Source organism: Gymnodraco acuticeps, unplaced genomic scaffold, assembly GCF_902827175.1.
Source record: "Gymnodraco acuticeps unplaced genomic scaffold, fGymAcu1.1, whole genome shotgun sequence".
Taxonomy (NCBI): domain Eukaryota; kingdom Metazoa; phylum Chordata; class Actinopteri; order Perciformes; family Bathydraconidae; genus Gymnodraco; species Gymnodraco acuticeps.
Window position 1 is genome coordinate 1,808,065 of NW_022989937.1, and position 18,425 is coordinate 1,826,489.

General features: G+C 41.1%; 1 protein-coding gene across 1 annotated transcript in view; it reads right to left on the bottom strand.

Annotated features, from left to right (window-relative positions):
- The window catches only part of LOC117542388 (leucine-rich repeat and fibronectin type-III domain-containing protein 5-like), a 36,763-nt gene that overhangs the window by 3,419 nt on the left and 14,919 nt on the right, over positions 1–18,425 (bottom strand). Inside the window, exon 6 of the mRNA XM_034210038.1 lies at positions 17,060–17,527. Coding sequence (XP_034065929.1) covers positions 17,060–17,527 — 468 coding nt within the window. The remainder of the gene's footprint in view (positions 1–17,059; positions 17,528–18,425) is intronic.

An 18,425-nucleotide genomic window follows, 5' to 3' on the forward strand; every position in this document is an offset into this window, starting at 1 on the left:
TGACTGATCATCTTTTTTTCTTGCAGGCTTTAACGCCGTCACGTTCTAACACAGATACCGGGGGGGGGGTGTATGTGTTGTGTACAGTATTTAATGCTGTTTACAGGTTTATGTGTATAGAAAGTTGAATCATATCTATTATGTTTAAGGCAGCTGTCAAAAAGTGTCTGGGTTGTCTTTGTGGATAGACAGTCACTTCAAGACTCCTTTAAAATCAGATGTGCTCCTAACTAATATAGGAATATCATGGGAAATGTCATGCCTTCAATATATTTGCCATCATTAACAACAATTGTCATGTTTAGGCTTATCTTTTTTATCCATGGACAATTTTTATTGGTTTACAAGGAAATTAGATTTTTCTTTAGTGAAATTAGTAAAAGATAATATATGTTAGATCTGTATTAAAGTGAAGCTAGACAATTGTGATTTAAAACAGTAAGAGGGCAAGTTAAACAACAAAACTTTAATTTCAATAACAGTGCTCGTGTTTTGGTTAAAAGTCCATGGGCTGCAATTATGCACCTTGCTCTAATGATTGTTTGCTACTTCGTCATGTATCTGCAGACATGAAAAACATTCTTAGAAACCTTCGCTGCTAAGAAACCATTAGCTACATGACTCCATCTGGACACTTCCCAACTAGTTTCTAAACAACATCCATCCAACCAGACGCTCCGGCCAATGACGCTCACATTGCACAGTTGGTTTTCATAGTGAGCGAGGAAGCTGAGCTGTCGTCATTTATAATTCATACATACAAGGAACAATAGATATATTGAGAATGTGTGTTTGGACCCTGTTTTGCTGAGTTCACAAATGCATTTGAATGCAAATCACTGTTTTTTTATATCTTGCATACGATTATTTCTTGACTGTGTGCGAGCCGACAGCATTGTGAACTCATCCAAACTGACTCATTCATTGTGGCTAATTTCTTTGTGTCAGAACTGGATCTTGCTGCCAGTATCTGAACCCCTACAGTGGGCAGATGATTGCCTCGGCCACGACTATTACACTAATCTATCTACTCTGCTCTGCCAAGCCCTCAGCCCAGGGCGCCTGAGTGTGTTAGCGTGTCTGTGGTTCTGGGTTTCATTACGCTTTCATTACAAGAGAGAAAGTCGTCATGGTCCTCTATGAGTATGCATTTGTGTATTTACGTCTATGTACATATATATGTGTGTGTGTGTGTGTGTGTGTGTGTGTGTGTGTGTGTGTGTGTGTGTGTGTGTGTGTGTGTGTGTGTGTGTGTGTGAGTGTGAGAGTTCCATTACAGTAATCTTCTCCTCCCATGACTTCCTCTTCCCAGTGGCTGTCACTGTGTCTGGCTCTCTGCCAGCGCTCACCACAGATACAGCAATGCACGCTGGTAAATCCTACCGTGAATGAGCGTGCACGGATGTGAGCGTGCACGTTAATCAACTCTAGCTTTCCTCACTCCAGCCGGAGACAAAGCCAGGAGGACAATGCGATCTCCATTAGCCGCTCTCATCTTTTTGACTCCAGACAAATGATTGCCGCCGCGCACGGAACAGTGAACTATGATACCAGATTGTTCTATTTTCAGGTCATTTCACTTGATTAAATACTGGACAATGGCTGCAGGCCACAAACACGCATTATTTCAGGAGAAGGAAGGCAGAAAAAAAGGCATCCAAAGCTATGAATCAACACACATGCTTCCAGGTCGGGCTGGAGCCGTGCGATAAGGCAGGGGGGGGGGGAATAACTGGGCTCCCAGAGCCCCGCAGGACGACATGTGACAGCCATGTTTTTCAATGATATTCAGCGACATGAGCTAGCTCATTAGTGGTTTCATGTAGCTGCGGGGGGATATTGTTTTTTGGATTTCATAAGTGGCTTGGAAGCTGTCCAGTTTAGTGTTTTTTTGGAGTTTTCTGACACTGCCTAGTCATTAGCAGCGCTCATCTGTCAGCTATTTTATCTCTTTAGATAAAGAGGCTTATTAGTTCTAGCCACATTTGAGTCATCTTAAGTCTTCAGTTGATTTTTGTGAAGGACAACTTATTTGTGCTTGTAGTCAAAAAGTCAAGTTACTGTGCATGTAATCCTGTGCCAAATTTCAACTTTGAAGTTATCAGATTGTATTGAACATTTCAGTCAATCTCCTTTTACATAAGACTGTTCATTTCAAGAATCTAAGAGCATCCTCCTGACTGTGCTCATTAGTCAGTAGCACCTGCCCGAATCTGTGCCGCACATGAATCAAAGATAACGCTTTCTCAAATCAAATCAAACCCCAACCCACTGAAAACATTTTCTTGGTAAATAGAGAGAGGAGCATTACATTGTGCAAATGTGAGCTCCTGCAGTATACACACTCTTATAAGCAGTTTTTGAACAGAAAACATTGTAAAATGCACAGCCGTGTTCCAGAATGTGGGTCATAAATATCTGAAAGGAGGGTGTCCAATTATTTCAGAAAAGTGCTTCTGGCTAAAGCCTCCCCGTGCTACTGCAGTGCAAACGAGTCCAAATGAAATGCCTGGAACACGGAGACTTTGTCAGATAAGCCAAACAAAACAGCACACAGAAGCAGATGTGTGTTTAAAAGAGCTTTTCTTTACACTGCACTTTTTAAACATGTGTTATCCACACATTCCTATCCCGTTCCATTATATAATGCATAAGATAAGGCTGTGTTGCACCAACAAGGAAGTCTTTTATAAATATGATTTAAACCATGAAATCATGTTGCAATAAACTTTGAAACTAACATAAAAGATTACATTCGAATGTCTCTTCAAACATCAGTTTTGTTTTTAGAAGAAATCTAGATTCAATTAAATCCAGTTGCACTAATTTAAAAATGGTGTCCAGTATTAACGTAACTTCTTAACTTGAGGTGGTTTTACATTTTTTTTAAATAGTTTGAGACAAAATAATCAAGTTCTTAAAGAACAGATACAACCTAACAGTGTTTTATGCTGCTAATCATTTGCTCTAAAGTTACCAGCTAATCACAGAAGCTAGTATCTTGATGTATTTAACCATACAATGTTCAAAACATTTTTCTTTAACCTGTTAAGCCCTGAGCCTGTTTTCTAGGTCTCAGGCTCAAAAATGACATTCCCAGAACAAATGACTAACCCTGGCTTTAGGAATCCAAACTATAACATACAATAAGTACCCTGTATCAAGAATGATGCAAAACAAGTGACATTTGACCTTTTTAGACAGATTTAGAAAAGAAAACCCACTTCTGGGGTCATTTGGGTGCATTTTCCATATCTCTGGCCCCCCTCGGTCGATTGTGATGATTGACATCTCGTTCTAACCGTTAGAGCCAATAGAATCGAGGGGAAGTTCCTCAAATCCATCTAAACATTACCCATTGGTGAATGAGTGATGCGTAGCCAGAATGCCCAAAACCGGAAGCTGGGTTTTAGCTCTAATGGTGCGAATAACAGCTAATATGAAATCTCCGTTTATTGACATAAAAATGGAAGGATGGATTATCAGTAATAATTTCAAAGTGACACAGACACATTGGATTAACCTATGGATTAACCTTCAGCAGCGTTGTTATCGTTGTAATGCCATTAAACACAACTTTTGATCAGAATAACAGCTAAGGTGAGACAATGTCCCGTTTTTGCTCCGTATAGCTACGTTTTGTGATGTCTGGGTTCGCCTCCCCTGCCACCAGTTTTGATCGCACAGTGATGATACTAATACCTCTAGAATCTGTGGACTCTCAGCTTGCTAGCTGATATCTTGTTTGTGCAGATCCGATAAGTAATAAAGTATTTCTACCGTGAGTTCTGTGCTAAGTGCGTTAGAATCTTTTTTCGCTCAGAGCTCATTTAGACGCTCCTTGTGAGACTTGTGTTTTGTTTCGGTAAAAAAGATTCGTATCGACAGTTAGCTGAGTTTCTTCCCGTTAAGTGGGTATGACACATTACTAGGTTATTAAATGTTAAGAAGCCCTGAGACACCGTTTCCTGTTAAGCCTGCAGGGCCTGTGAAAATGATTACGTAAAGCCCTTTGAATTGTCTTTGTGTCTGAAATGCGCTATATAAATTGACCCCTACATGTCGTTCAAAATCCCACTAATAAATAGCATTTGTTTGTATTTGGATTAAATCAGCAACTCTTTATTGATTCAAATCTATTTAATTGTGGTTTACATTAATAAACTTGAATTAACAGAACGTTGTTTACATTTTCTTTCATGCGACAATCTAAAATGCGCTTGATTTCTAACCTGGATTAAGTTTTTGCAAACCTAAAGTTTTACAAAACTCTGATGATTTATGCTGTATTAAATCAATCCATATTGGTACAACCCAACCTAAATGGCAACACGTTACATATCTTTCCAATTCAACATAAATGTTTCCTTGTTGGCTCTCTCAACAATTAAACAAACAACAACCCACCACTAAGGCGCATCAAACCAAGTTAAGCAAAGAGTGGAGGATTAATGGTAGTTCGACTCCTGCCCCATTACTGTTGACCCCCGGGCTAATGTGGCTTACACAGCAGATGGCACCCTGCCATGCTAATAGATCTGAGGCTGAACATTGCAGAAGCTAACTTCTTATCTTCTTTTCACAGCGCGTAATGCCCCTGATGCCTGAGCTAATGCTTAACAAGCACCCACACAGCTTGCAGTCAGAGGTGGAGAGGGATGTGAGCCCAGGCCAGGTGGGCTGTGCTCACACCTCCCCTTCCGTTTGTATTCATTAACCGTGTTCAGAGTCAGATCAAGTTAGTATTAGCCACAGAGCAAGCACACATTGTAATGAATGTAGCAATGGATTGGAACAATGGTTGGCAATAACTTCCAGAAGATCAGGATTATATTTCCCCACTAATTATAGTGAACACTTGAAATGTGTATTCTAATCAAAGTCGTAATATTACAGTTCCCACTTAAACACATTTTGTTTAAGAGAGGAGCAGCATTATCTTAAAACTGGCATTATTGTCACTTGCTCAAAATCCTCCTTAAAATAACTGAAAGGAACAATTGCTCTGCTCCTTTGTGTTTTCTCAGAGATGGCAAATCATAACTTTGAAATTAGATTCATAAATATAAGTGTGCTAAGGCATGGAGTGAATCATAATAAATCAGTAATTATTATGTGATATTTATTGGTGTTTCTTTGTGTCAGCCACTCAGTCAAATGTCCTTGTAAGTTTTGTCCATATTTAGAAATCCTGTTTTTTTAATCAAATACGAGTTGACCAAAAGTCTGGGCATTTTAGTGTTACATTACGAAAACAAGAAATAGTTTAATTTCATTTGGATGGAGTTTATTCTTTTTTTAAGTCATTACTCTGTAAGCACTTGCATCTTGCATGAAAGGGGCTATATAAATAAAGTGTATTTGTACATGGACATGTTCTGATTTCTATTAACAACTAACACAATTCAGATACTTTTCTTAGGCCTTATACTGTCTTTAAAACTATTTTAGAACAATGAGAGCTGTACAGACAATAACACTTTTTAAAACGTTAACTTAGTTGGAAAGTGACTCAGAGTGTTTCTGACTGTCCCCGTTGTGAGTTGTTGCCCTTGTCTTCATAAAGAGTGGTTTAGTTATGACGTATTCTTTTAGGCTGATCACGGAGGTTTGGATTTTGCAATATTGCAATAAAAAAAGCAGGACAATCTCCACACATTGACACCACTGTAGTGTAAATTGAATCATGAAAAGTAAAAATATTTGTGTTGGCACATCACCACCACTTATCTAAAGGCAGCTAATACTTGTTGTGACGACGTTATAGTCTCATTTTGTGAATTGTTAGCAACCGCCATGTTTAAGACACATAGAGGCTTTAGACATTATTTACTGACGTAAATGCTAACTCATTTCTGGGTTTGACCTCTGCACCACTCTATTGTGCTCATCACAAGGAAGAGAAAGTATCATTGAAGACATTACAGTCTATACAATCTTTACACTTCTTTGTATATATTTTGTGTGAAAAAGTAAAATTTTGGTAATTTTGAGTGAACCACATTGCATGCTGATTCAGTAAGTGTTTAACTGTTGCACCATTGTCTTAGTCATGCAAAATTGTCCATGACAGATATATCTAGTCATAGTTTTCCTCCACAGAATGATCACTGATGACCAGTCTGTTATGTTCTCTTGCAGAAGACAACGAGTTTTTCACTATGGTCAACTCTTAATTCCTACACTTAAGGAAACGGCTCACCTCTTAGCGAGATCTGGTTACTGCTGAGCTCAGTGCAAACTGCAGAGTACACGTCAAAGTGCCGTGCAGCCGTCCCAGATGTGGGGAATACGTTTCAGCACCATCTTTTAGACGGGTGTGGACCTCCATCTGCCGAGCTCAGCTCCATTCCTCCAATTCAGCTGAGTCATTTAGATTGATCTTAAATGCTGTGGTCAGCACTTTCCAAACTGCCGGTTTAGTTTTTGACATTTTTACTTTCTTTTTTGTTTTGAATCTCTTTACATCTTACTCGGGTAATTGCTAATATAAGTTTCCTGGCTTTCTTTCTTTTCTTACTTCTTGACTTTCTTCCATCCTTCCTGTTAGTTCTTCCCTCTTATTTGTTAGTTCATTTAGTTGCATTCTTACTTGTTCCACCCTTCCTCCTGTTGTCACCCTTCATCTTACCAGTGTCTTTATTCTTTTAATATACACCTGCTTTTGTCCAATCTCGTTTTTATCCATTGATCCTCTTAAGTCTTCTTTTATGGTCTTTCTCCCCATACTCCCTATTGCTCTCATTATTTTCTTTTTGCTCCGTTTGCTCCTTTTTTTAATTCCTTCAGCTTCCTCTGTCTCTCCCTTCCACATGTCCACCCTTTCTTTTCCCCCCATCCCTTTGAACACTCACATACATCTTCTGTATGTTCTGATTATATCCTACTTACCCTCCTTGCCTACTCCCTGCCTTGTCCCACTCTGTCTTCCCATCAGAATCATCCTTATTGCTGTGGTAGTTCCCTTTATATAACATGTCCCTGTTTGAAGCCCCTTGGACTACCTACGACAATAACTCTGTTACTGGGATAAGTTTATGGTCCTATAAAAACACAATTGGAACATTACGGCGGGATAAAGGCGGTTGTTTTGTCACGCCTTAAGCACAGCTGAGCAAGGTGTTATACCTGGGCCGCAGGGACCATAGGCGGGGACAAACTACTTCCTGCTAAGGAGGGAGATAAAAGGGGAGAGTATGCCTTTTTAAAAGCCTGGATTCACCTCCCATCCCCTGCTGTGTAGCCTCATAAGAAAAGCTTGCCACACAATTTGCTTGATGTGTAGTTTTCGTGGCAAATGGCATCCAGCCCCTGTAGCTCGATGGATCTGCTGGAGTGGAAAACAGCCACTGAATTGACAACAGGCAGAGGACGAGGGTGGAGGGAGAATGGGTTTTGTAAGTGTTCTTAAGCAACTTAGTGAATGCCAAAGTGGAGTTTGTGCCTCTTAAAAAAAGATTGCCTTGGCTCTGAAAGATATATTGAAGCCTTTCATGTTTGTATACTCTGAGTGGTTGAAGTATATTCTACAGTACCGCAGCCTTAATACATTAGGGCTTGTGTTTATAGATAGATGTTGGTGTTTTTGACTAATCTTTAAACATCAGCTTAGTTTAGCTTTTAGCTCTAATGCTAACATCATTCTTTTTCCTGATGAACATGATTCTCCAAAATGGGATATATCTTTGTCATCGATTCCCCTTCCGAGGGACGACATATCTTAGCCAGAACTACAGCTATCAGTGAAGATGTGTTCATGTTACATTTCTTTATACTGTTACACACAGGTCCAGCTTTTTATTATTATTGTTTCTATTGTAACTTGTATTATTACTTACTGGCCACATCCTTATGAATATTGAAGAGTATAGATGCAAAATGTTTAAATTAGACAACTCTTTACCTAATGCAATCAATAAAATAAAAAATAGAAGACTATTGGTTTCCAAGCTGAGGGTCGAGACAGTCCAATATGATAAAGGGATACTCAAATTCTTTCCCCGGGGAACACTTTTTGCAAATTGAACAAACATCTATAGCCCAGACCTCTGCTAGGTGGGCGATGGGGGATCCTCCCCATGCGTTATAAAAAAAAGAGGTAATTTTTTAGTAGGAAATAGTCGGCGTGCCATCTGGCACCGTATTGGTGCCAGATGGTGTGACCCTAGATAACAACCTGTCCTTCACTGCAAACATAGCTGCTACAACCCGCTGCTGCAGATACACGCTTTACAACATCAGGAAGATACGTCCCCAGCTGACCCAGAAAGCGACTCAGGTTCTGGTCCAGGCTCTCGTCATCTCACGCCTAGACTACTGCAACTCCCTCCTGGCTGGTCTACCTGCATGTGCCATCCGACCTCTGCAGCTCATCCAGAATGCAGCGGCTCGTCTGGTCTTCAACCTTCCTAAATGTTCCCACACCACTCCGCTCCTCCGCTCCCTTCACTGGCTTCCGGTAACTGCTAGAATCCACTTCAAGACACTGGTACTTGCTTACCATGCTGCGAATGGATCTGGCCCTTCCTACATCCAGGACATGGTTAAACCGTACACTCCAGCACGTGCACTACGCTCTGCATCAGCCAAACGACTCGCTGCGCCCTCGCTGCGAAGGGGACCCAAGTTCCCATCAGCAAAAACACGTGGGTTTGCTATCCTGGCTCCAAAATGGTGGAATGAGCTCCCCATTGAAATCAGGACAGCAGATAGCTTACACCTTCCGGCGCAGACTGAAAACTCATCTCTTTCGACTCCACTTCGAGCGATATAACTATTAACAAAGCACTTATATACTAATAAAGGACTGGCTTACCTAAAGCCAGTTGAGTAGCACTTTAAATGTTTGGCTCTATGAAACCTGATGTACTTATATGATTCTGTTTTCTTCAAGTTTGTATTTTGTTGGTCGAACGCACTTATTGTAAGTCACTTTGGATAAAAGCGTCAGCTAAATGCAATGTAATGTAATTGGGTCCACATCATAAGCTGCGTATCACTGACTTAGAGGGTATCGGTAGGAAATAAAACGTTATTTTCAGCGACGTGCAGTCAGGGGAGGCAGAGCCTCACCTGACATACTCCAATGTAACGGAAAAACAACTAAAGAAAAACTAAATAGTAATAATAATAATAATAACATGTCTCCACTGATCTGTGTTGTAAATGTGATTTCTGTTTGATTCCAATCGCTTTTTATAGCCAAAATCACCATATTGGCCGAGCTCCGCTACAACTACATGGGAGCGATGAGGAGTGAGGCAAGGACGAGCTCTGCCTCACGTAAGCCCACAGTAACTGGCTGGAGCGCGGGCACTAATTTAGCGCGGGCACTTATTTTGTGAGCGCGCTCAAGCCAGTTACTGTGGGGTGAGGTGAGGCACAGATGAGCTCTGCCTCACCTCAGAATGCGTCACCTCACAGAAACTGTCTGGAAAGCAGGCCCTAAGCGCATGCCTGCACCATCTCACTGTATGTCACCAATGTAATGTTTGTAGATCCCTTTATTACATTTATCCTCGCCATCCATAGTCTCTAAATAACTTATTTCACGTATATATGATATTTAGGCTCGCTGGTCTCATCATACAACGGCAATGAAAAAAGCACCAGGGGAGGCAGCCATAACCTCTGCCGCACTGAAGGGGGCGCAAGTGAGCCCACAGGTTCTTGTTGCTACTGTTATTCTACGCAGAGACAAACAACAAGCTAGACTTTTGAAACTACAGGAAGATAAGGAGGACTTTTACAAAAAAGTAATAGAGATTGTTGTCCAGAAGGAAAGCATGGACTTCATCTTCAAGTCAAGGTAAGACCCCAATTGTAATGAACATGGGATCTTACTAAGAAAGAACAATCCAATATTTAGATTGTGGGTATCCTTTTGTTGAACGGTCTGTTTAAAATGAATCGAAACATCAGACTAAAAAAGCTTTTGAAAATAACCGAACATTTCGATTAAGGTCAAAATATAATATTTGTAAATCTGACTCTGAAAGAGTCAGTGCCTCACCAGCCATGAACCTCACCGCACGTCACTGGTTATTTTATACTTCTTTCTTAGAAAATACACTACTCTTAAAGTTATGTCTTCCATACAGTAGTAACAAATACACAATTACCCTTTATTTGAGCTGCTCTCAACTCAGACACACAACCTGTAACAATAGACTATAAGGGTACTGGGTTGTATAAAGGTATCGCCTTGACATATAATTAGGTTGGAAACACTTTTTTATACATATATTCCTTATTAAAAAGCAGTATTTTGTATATCTTTCTTACTCTGTTCAGGGCACATACCAGCATTAGTATCATCATCATTTTAATTGAATCTTTGACTAAACAATACATCTTATTATCCTATAATTTGTGAATTCATTCTTTCAATTATCCCAGTGTGGCTTGCATTCATCCAAACCCTTAATTAAGAGTAATAATTGGCTCCCCTTCTGAATAAGAGCCCATTGTGCTTTGTGGCAGTTTTACGGTCGTCTTGTCTATACTGGCTGTGAGTTTATGGTCATCATCGACGCCGCTGTGGATCGTTCAATAAAACCAGTGAGGTGTAAAACTGCATGTGCCTCTGTGCTGTGAGAGGTCATGTGTAAAAGGTCAGAACATTATCCTAACATCAGCATTTCCTTGACCCAGCCTTACAATAAGGGGTTAACAGCTGAGGCTTGGATAAAGGCTTTGTGCATGACTCAATTTAGTTCCTTACAGTTTGCATTAAAGAAGGAAAGGAAAAGAGACACAACAAATATGTGTTTTGTTTTTGGTAGGCATGTCGTATTGGTTTCAAGCAAAGCCTTAAGGATTCTGCATTGTATTGTAGAATTAATAGAAAAATATAGTGCTCTGGATTGGTGCCTTGTGGACAAAACAAGCTAATTGAACTCCTGATTTCCTACTTCTCGTAGAAGAAAGGTTGTATTAAAGAGTCCCTTGACCACAGTGGAGGGGGTGAGTAGTGACATTTCAGGCCGAAAAATGTCCAAATACAGAAAAAACTGTGCCTTGTTAAAATAGCGCTTTAAATACTGACATGATACACTGAACTAAAACAATTTAAAATACAAGATAGATTTGTCTCAAACATATTCAAATGTGGTATATAATTGCCACTGTGATTGTTTGCCCCACCCTTGATGTTGCCACCTATGTCCCATTAACTCTTCTATTAATACTCCTTGTCTCCCAGTTGTCCTGTGCCAGTTTGTTTTGTTCCATGTTATGCCAAGAGCCAGCGTTTTCAAGCCATAACCTTTGTGTTTTTTTCCGAAAACCAAGTCTTTTTGTTGGGTACCTAATAACAGGCATTTTGGATTTTATACTACTTGCTTACTTCTTACATTGTTCTAGTTTTATTTAATGAAGATATTTATAAGGGTCTACTTGCACTATTTTGATATTATAATGATCAAATGATCATTATACCGCATCAAAGGCATACAAAAGTTCCTAAATGAACAAAATATTGGTTGTTGCAAATATTTCAATATTTCATATTACGGTCGTAAAGAAGTCCAACAAGCCTGACCAGAATTGCTGAGTTTGTGTGGGGGTTTGCTGTGTGTCCGGCTGGGTAGCAGTCCTGCCTCCGGAATATAAATACAATACTTAAGCAGGAGCAGTGGCGTTAAAACAGCAGTACTGTATCAGTAAACATTTGGCCGTCTCAAGTGTCCTTGAGCGAGACACTGAATCCCTGTCAGCTCCGGGAGAGATGTTCTGCAGCTGACCCTGACCTCGGGGGGGGCAGGGCTTCCCTGCAGGGATCAATACAGCATCAACTGTTACATTTTTAGATCTGCTGCCTATTGCATGTGTAGGAGGTTAACATCGCCCGGAGGATGTGCCTGTCCCGACTCTAAACCACTACTTCCTTACCCATCTGTTTTCACATTGCCAAACTCACAGTATAAAGGGAAGATACTGATGCACCATTATGTTGAGCAGGTGGGGAGTAGAAAAGCAGAAATGTCATCATGCGGCAAATCAATAAGCTCTCATTGAACCTGAAAAGTCAGCGCCCTGTCAGTGACGACAGTCCCAGTCTCTCCTTGTCCGTCTTCCTCTCGTATCCACCCCACCCCCCCTTATGTCTTCAACACGTCCTTTCTCATTCTCACTCTTTTGTTTTCCTCCTTTTCTCTTACTTCTGTGTTTGGGTAATGAAGAAAACAGAATCAATGGGTTGCTGCTTTGTGCAAGCTGTAGCGTTGATTGGAAATCAATCCGCTATCAAAAGACAGGAGAGCTGCAAAATAACACGGAGAAACGCAAATGAGTTTGGCGCCTAATGTTGGAGGGAAAAAGGCCGATAATGATCTTGGTGGTTGGTGGCTCCTCCATCCACAAACAGGAAGCACTTGTATTTCAAAGTCTAGGGCATAAAAGTATAAATGCAGGCTTTTGTCGAATTGAAAATAAAAAAGATTGACGGAGAGGAAGAGCGGTATTTAGAAGTTGAGAGCGAGACCTTTAACAAGAACGAAGGCCATAAATCTTATCGGCACCGTCTCCCGATGTTGCATGAAAAGGTGCATATGCAACGTTAAGAAAGGGTGGACTCACAGTACTGTACATGTTGGGTGCCTAACCATAACCCTTCTCATTACTACATATGTTATTAGGTTATGAAATGGTGGTAATCAGTTGTTTTCACTACAACTGTGGTGCTTCAGAAGGGGCACACTGCAACCACAAGTAAGCAACAAGGTGCATATCTAACTTTAAGAAAGGCTTGCAGTTTCTATAGGTTTCACTTTTGAGAATAAGAGATAGATGGAGAGGAAGATCGGCTTTCTTGATGTGGAAAACAAGTTCTTTAGCACGACCGACCCCATAAATCCTATCAGTGGCGTCTCTCGATGTTGCGTGACGAATGGAGTTGAGTGCTGATGAATCATGTACAGAGATTAGGAATAATATGCACGGCAGATAATACCATCACATTGTCCTATGCATGATCTGTTTGTTAATCATATTGGTGTAGTCACACAGAGATGAAGACTGTAATGGATCAAAGATCACAACGAAAAACATCCAACCTAGAGTAGGGGTGGGCGATATTGAAAAATATGTTATCACGATATTTTCAAGCAGTATCACGATAGACGATATATATCACGATATTTTTTCATGGCGGTTATTATTGTTATTTTTCAAGTTACTTAACAGTACAAGCACCTACAAGATAACAGAAACTAAAACAAAAAGGAGTAACAGACCAAAATAGCATTTCAAGCTGGTTTTATTTCTGAAATGAACAAGTGAGCAGTGAACAACAATAAACATGAACATCAATAAACATATTATTATTATATAACAAATATAAGCCAACAGAATCAAACAAGACAATCAATAAAGTGCAAAACTGTCTGAATCCTGACTAGACAGCTTTAGAGCATGTCTTCACATTGTATAGTTTTCTTTTTTTTAAACTTGTTTTACTTTTCTTTTCTTGTTGACAGAACACAATCACAGATTTTTTGCCAGGAAAATCAGTTTGTCAACTTTCTCTGGCTTGAGAGTTGCCCTTTGGCATGTGACAATATTGCCACCAGTGCTGAACACTCTCTCTGAGGGAGCACTAGTTGCCGGAATGCAGAGATACTTTCTAGCTAATTGGCTAACCCTTGGAAAGTTTCCATCATGGTTTTGCCACCATTCCAGAGGATCCATTTCACTGTCTGCATTTGGTACGGACAGGTAGGACTTCAATTCTGCATCTATTGCTTCTTTTAGGGATGGAGAAGCAGCAGATGTGCCAGCTGAAGTTACAGAGGTCTTCAAAAAGCTGGCCAGTGTTTTCTTAGCTTTCTTTTTGTGGGGGCCCTGGTTTGCTTCTGCCTCAAGGCTCTGTGATGTGGAGTTAGATGAAGATGCTGCGGGACACTGTGCTTGTAAAGTGACAGTCAGCAAGGACTCAAGCTCAGACACAGCTCTGGCTTGTATCTTCTCTAAGTTGTCACTGTCAATGTACTTTATTTTGAACCTTGGATCAACAAGTGAAGCCATATCCAGCAGTTCATCAGTTTTGGGATCCTTGTATTTGTCAGTGAGGTAGTTGAGAATGGTCATCTTCATTTCTCCTGAGAGGTCAGTGTCGTCATCATCCGCTTTTAAGAGGTGTTCTTTGAACAGGTGAAGCACTGGCTTTGCATAAGACACACTCACATAGTCCTCACCTAAAAAGAAAAGAAAAAAAGAGGACAAATAGTAATTATGTTTGTATATTGAGTTGTATTGATTGTATTGCCACTTTTCTAATTAAAACATATATAAATAATAAAACATTTAAATAAACTCACCTGAGAGTGCATCTGTGAAGTCCCATAGTGGACCCAGGGCCTTCACTACAGACTCCATCACATCCTTTTCGTTGTATCCAGGGACCAAACACCTTGTCTTCTTGTCTGCCTTAAGGATCTCAGAAATGGCCTTTTCCTGTTCCAACACTCTCTCAATCATAGCGAGTTTGGAGCCCCATCGAGTTGGTGAGTCGGTGATGAGTTTGTGCGGAGGTAGCTTCATCTCTGTTTGAAGCCTAGCCAACTCCCTCTTTTTCTTCCAGCTGAAGGAGAATGCACTGACCATTTTCTTCAAGATGGACACTGTGCGATCAACACGAGGGTCTTTGGCACTTTTTTCTAAGAAATAGAAGATGAAGATTTATTAATCTGGTTTAACCTCCTCTGCCAACTATTTTGCATAACAATGCAAAGTTTGGCCGAGCTTGTAGAATGCAATATTTATTATCACTACTAAATATATATATATTTTTTTAAATAGGACTTAATTGGTTAATCACACAATACATTTTGATTCACATTTTCATTAAACTATTTATATTTTTAATTCTACTATTTTTTTTCTTGTTTTGTAAATATGGATTTTTATATATTTTATTGAAATGCATCACACACAAACACACACGAAATGAAGAAACGTATCATTTGTAGTCATATATTAATATAATACTTGTTTCACTCACCGATGGCCAGGTGAAGTCTGTGACCAAAGCACTGCAGGCGAGTCCAGGCGTTAAGATCCAAAGCTTTAACCATGTTGGCTCCACTGTCTGTGGTCATGCAGATCATGTTCTCCTCTTTCAGTCCCCAGCCTTGAAGTAAGTCCCTTAGGCCATGTGCGATTAGTTCCCCTGTATGGTCTACCGGGAAGTATATCGTTTGGAGACATGCACTTTGCAGCTTCCACTTGTGAATGAAATGAATGGTCAGACTCATATACGGTTCTGACGTACGGCTAGACCATAAATCACTGGTTGTAGCAAAAAACTGGACATTTTGAATTTCCTGTTGTACCTTCTCTCGGCATTCAGTGTACATTTGTGGAATGGCCTTTGTAGAAAAATATTTTCGACTGGGCACCTGGTACCATGGGTCAACTGTTTTCATCAGCCTCACGAAACCTTTGTTTTCCACGCTCTGTATTGGTTGCATATCTTTGGCCACATAAAACGCCACCGCGTCAGTTATGTCTTTCCACCGTTTGCTAGTCTTTTCATAAGGAGCCCCTTTATGAAATGCCTGACCTATGGTAGTTTGTTTTGGTGCAGTCGCTGCGGTAGATTGTGCATTCACACGCGGGGGACCTTGCACTCTTACAGTCTCTGCATGCTCTTTCTGGTGCTTGCGTTTGAGGTGGTCTCGTAAGCCCGACGTGTTGCCATCTGTCGCTTTGAAATGTCCTTGTTTGCACATTTTGCAAATGACATTTGTTTGCTCCGTGTCTGTTGTCTTATAGCCAAAATACTTCCATATCACAGATGTAGAGTTCTTTTTGGGGACTAAATCTAATTGTTCTACATCAGAATCTGACTCTCCGTCCATTATTGCTGTGTGTGCAGACTGTCAACAGTGTAGTTTCCCGCTGCAAAGAAAGGGGGCGGGGACTTTGGGAGCGTGTCAAACAACTCGAACTGAACGAAAGCAGAGGTGCGCTGACATTGTGAAATCGATCGGGCTTGATATATGGTGAAATTAAAATCAGTAGGTGAGGCTGGGGGAGCGGGAGGGTAAGAGGCTCTCCGTCCGCTGTCATAGCCCCCTGCGCCGCACACGGAGAGCCTCTTCCCCTCCCGCTATTTTTTTTTTCTATTTTTTTTCTTCAATTTTTTTAATTTTTTTTATCACGATAGGACGATATCTCTGAAAAAGCATATCGTGGAGACCTAATATCGTCACGACGATATATATCGTCATATCGCCCACCCCTAACCTAGAGTCACCATCATGACCCAGACGGTCATGTCAAAGCCCCCCCCCCCCTAATAACTCTTGATGATGATACATACAGATGAAGTATGTATAGGGTTTAGCAGCAGATATGAAAGGCAGATAATACAGGCACATATCCCTACAGAAGCTGTATGTGTTTGTTAATTCCCTCTCCCCCATTTCACTGGAGTAAATATTTAGCTCAAACAACAATCATTCCCTGCGAGATCGATCTAATCTGTGTAATCCTGAGTACACAGCCAAAGTTAAGAAGGGCCCCGCAGAGCTCTCGCCTTCAAGGCCGTGTCGGTGAGTCAGCAGCATTATTTCCCTCGGATTGTGAACCTTCTCACTTTGCATTTTCAGTGCTGTCTATCCCGATTTCATCTCCGTGTTGGTCTAATGTGCCCTGATATGAACCGTCTGTGCTCTAATGTAATAAAGCCGTGAGAAATAGTCTGTGCATGTACTCTGATAAAAACAATGCCTTTCTTTTTGTTCATGACAAGATAACATTCATTATACTTATGCAAATGTCCTCATACTGAAGAATCTGCACATTACATAGCCCTTAATGCCTTTTTTTCCTTTGGGCATCTTTCACATTTTCGGTGCTTATTCCGAGTCTATCTTTCCTTAACAAAGCATCTTAGCACCCTGGTAGCGTTTCCTGCCCACAGTATCATTAAAGCTGCATCTAACCTACTGTAATGTAATCTATACAGCTCAGGTTATCCTCTACCTCCCACATCAACCATATCATGTTTCTGTTGCGTAAACTGTCTGACTCATGGTGATTCTGTCAGTCTTACCTGTAAACCAGCGAGTCATCTTGGCTCCCATTGTACTGTATCTGGAACATCCTGATTCCCGGAATATTCCTCTGGAAGTTGAACTTGATCAGCGCCGTTGATGACGTGGCCTCGGCTGTCACCACCCTCTTGTCCACCCCGCCCTTCACGTCGCCCGTCACGTTGCTCCCGTTGGCCCCTCCTCGAGTCGACGTGGAGATGTCTGAGGATCCCGGGTCGGGCTCCTGTATGTTGTTGGTGTTGTTGGAGATGTGGGGGAGCTTTATTATAATGAGCTCTATTGTTTGGTGGGCTTCGCCGGCCGGGTTGGAGGAGATGCAGGTGAAGGAGCCGGTGTCTTTCACCGTGCTGATGAGGATGTCCAGAGTCCCGTTGTTGTAGACCAACGTTCTGGAGGAGTTAGACACCAGTTTGCCCTCAGGAGAGATCCAGTGGATGGCTGGCTCCGGGTCACCTCTGGCCTTACACCTTTAGAGGAGAAAAGCAATTGAGTTAATCGTATTAGAAACAAGTCAGGATGGGGTTAACTGTACGGTGGAAGAAATGCTTCAATAAGCCCTATTGTGCTTTTTGGGTTTTTCCCTTTCCAGTAGTGTGTTATATAGGTTTATGTGCATGTAAATGGTCTGCAAAGGCTAAAATGCCAAAGTTCCCTCCAGAGGGAGTTTCTTTGTACGCGATAGGGGTGGGACATTTCTTACACATCTTAAGGCAGTTGACCAATCACAACAGAGCTGGCCAGCTAACCAATCAGAGCAGACTAGGCTCTGGTTTCAGACAGAGGGTGAAAAGAGGTGCTGTAGCACAGCCAGTATGAGAAAAATAAAGAGCTTTTCGAACATTAAAGCATGGAAACATGACACAGTAGTAGCTTAAAATACTAATATGAACCTGAAAACTAGCACAATATGTCCGATTTCACAGTGGTTCTGGATAACCTTCCTTCTGGGACTTAGGTGCAGGGGCGCCGCCAGGGATTTTGGGCCCCATGAAAAGATATCACATCGGTTACTTAAACATTTGTTTCTTAATGTTCTAAAATTGTTTGGGCCCCTGTCAGTCACGGGCCCTTAGAATCGTCCTAACTTTTCACCCCATTACGGCGCCCCTGCTAAGGTGGGAGTGGAAGAGTCTACATTTTCTACTGTGATGGCAGAGCAATTTCCAGTTGTAATGAGCTTTACATAACAGCCTAGAAATAACAGTGGTGGATTTATATCTTGGCTACTAAATTCTCATAAGTACGAATATTACCAGGACAGTAACAGGTCGTATCCAGTTGTTTTCTCTACCACTCTGCTGCTTTAGAAGGGGCCAACTGCAGCCACCAGTGAGAAAAAGGTGCATATCCAACGTTAAGAAAGGG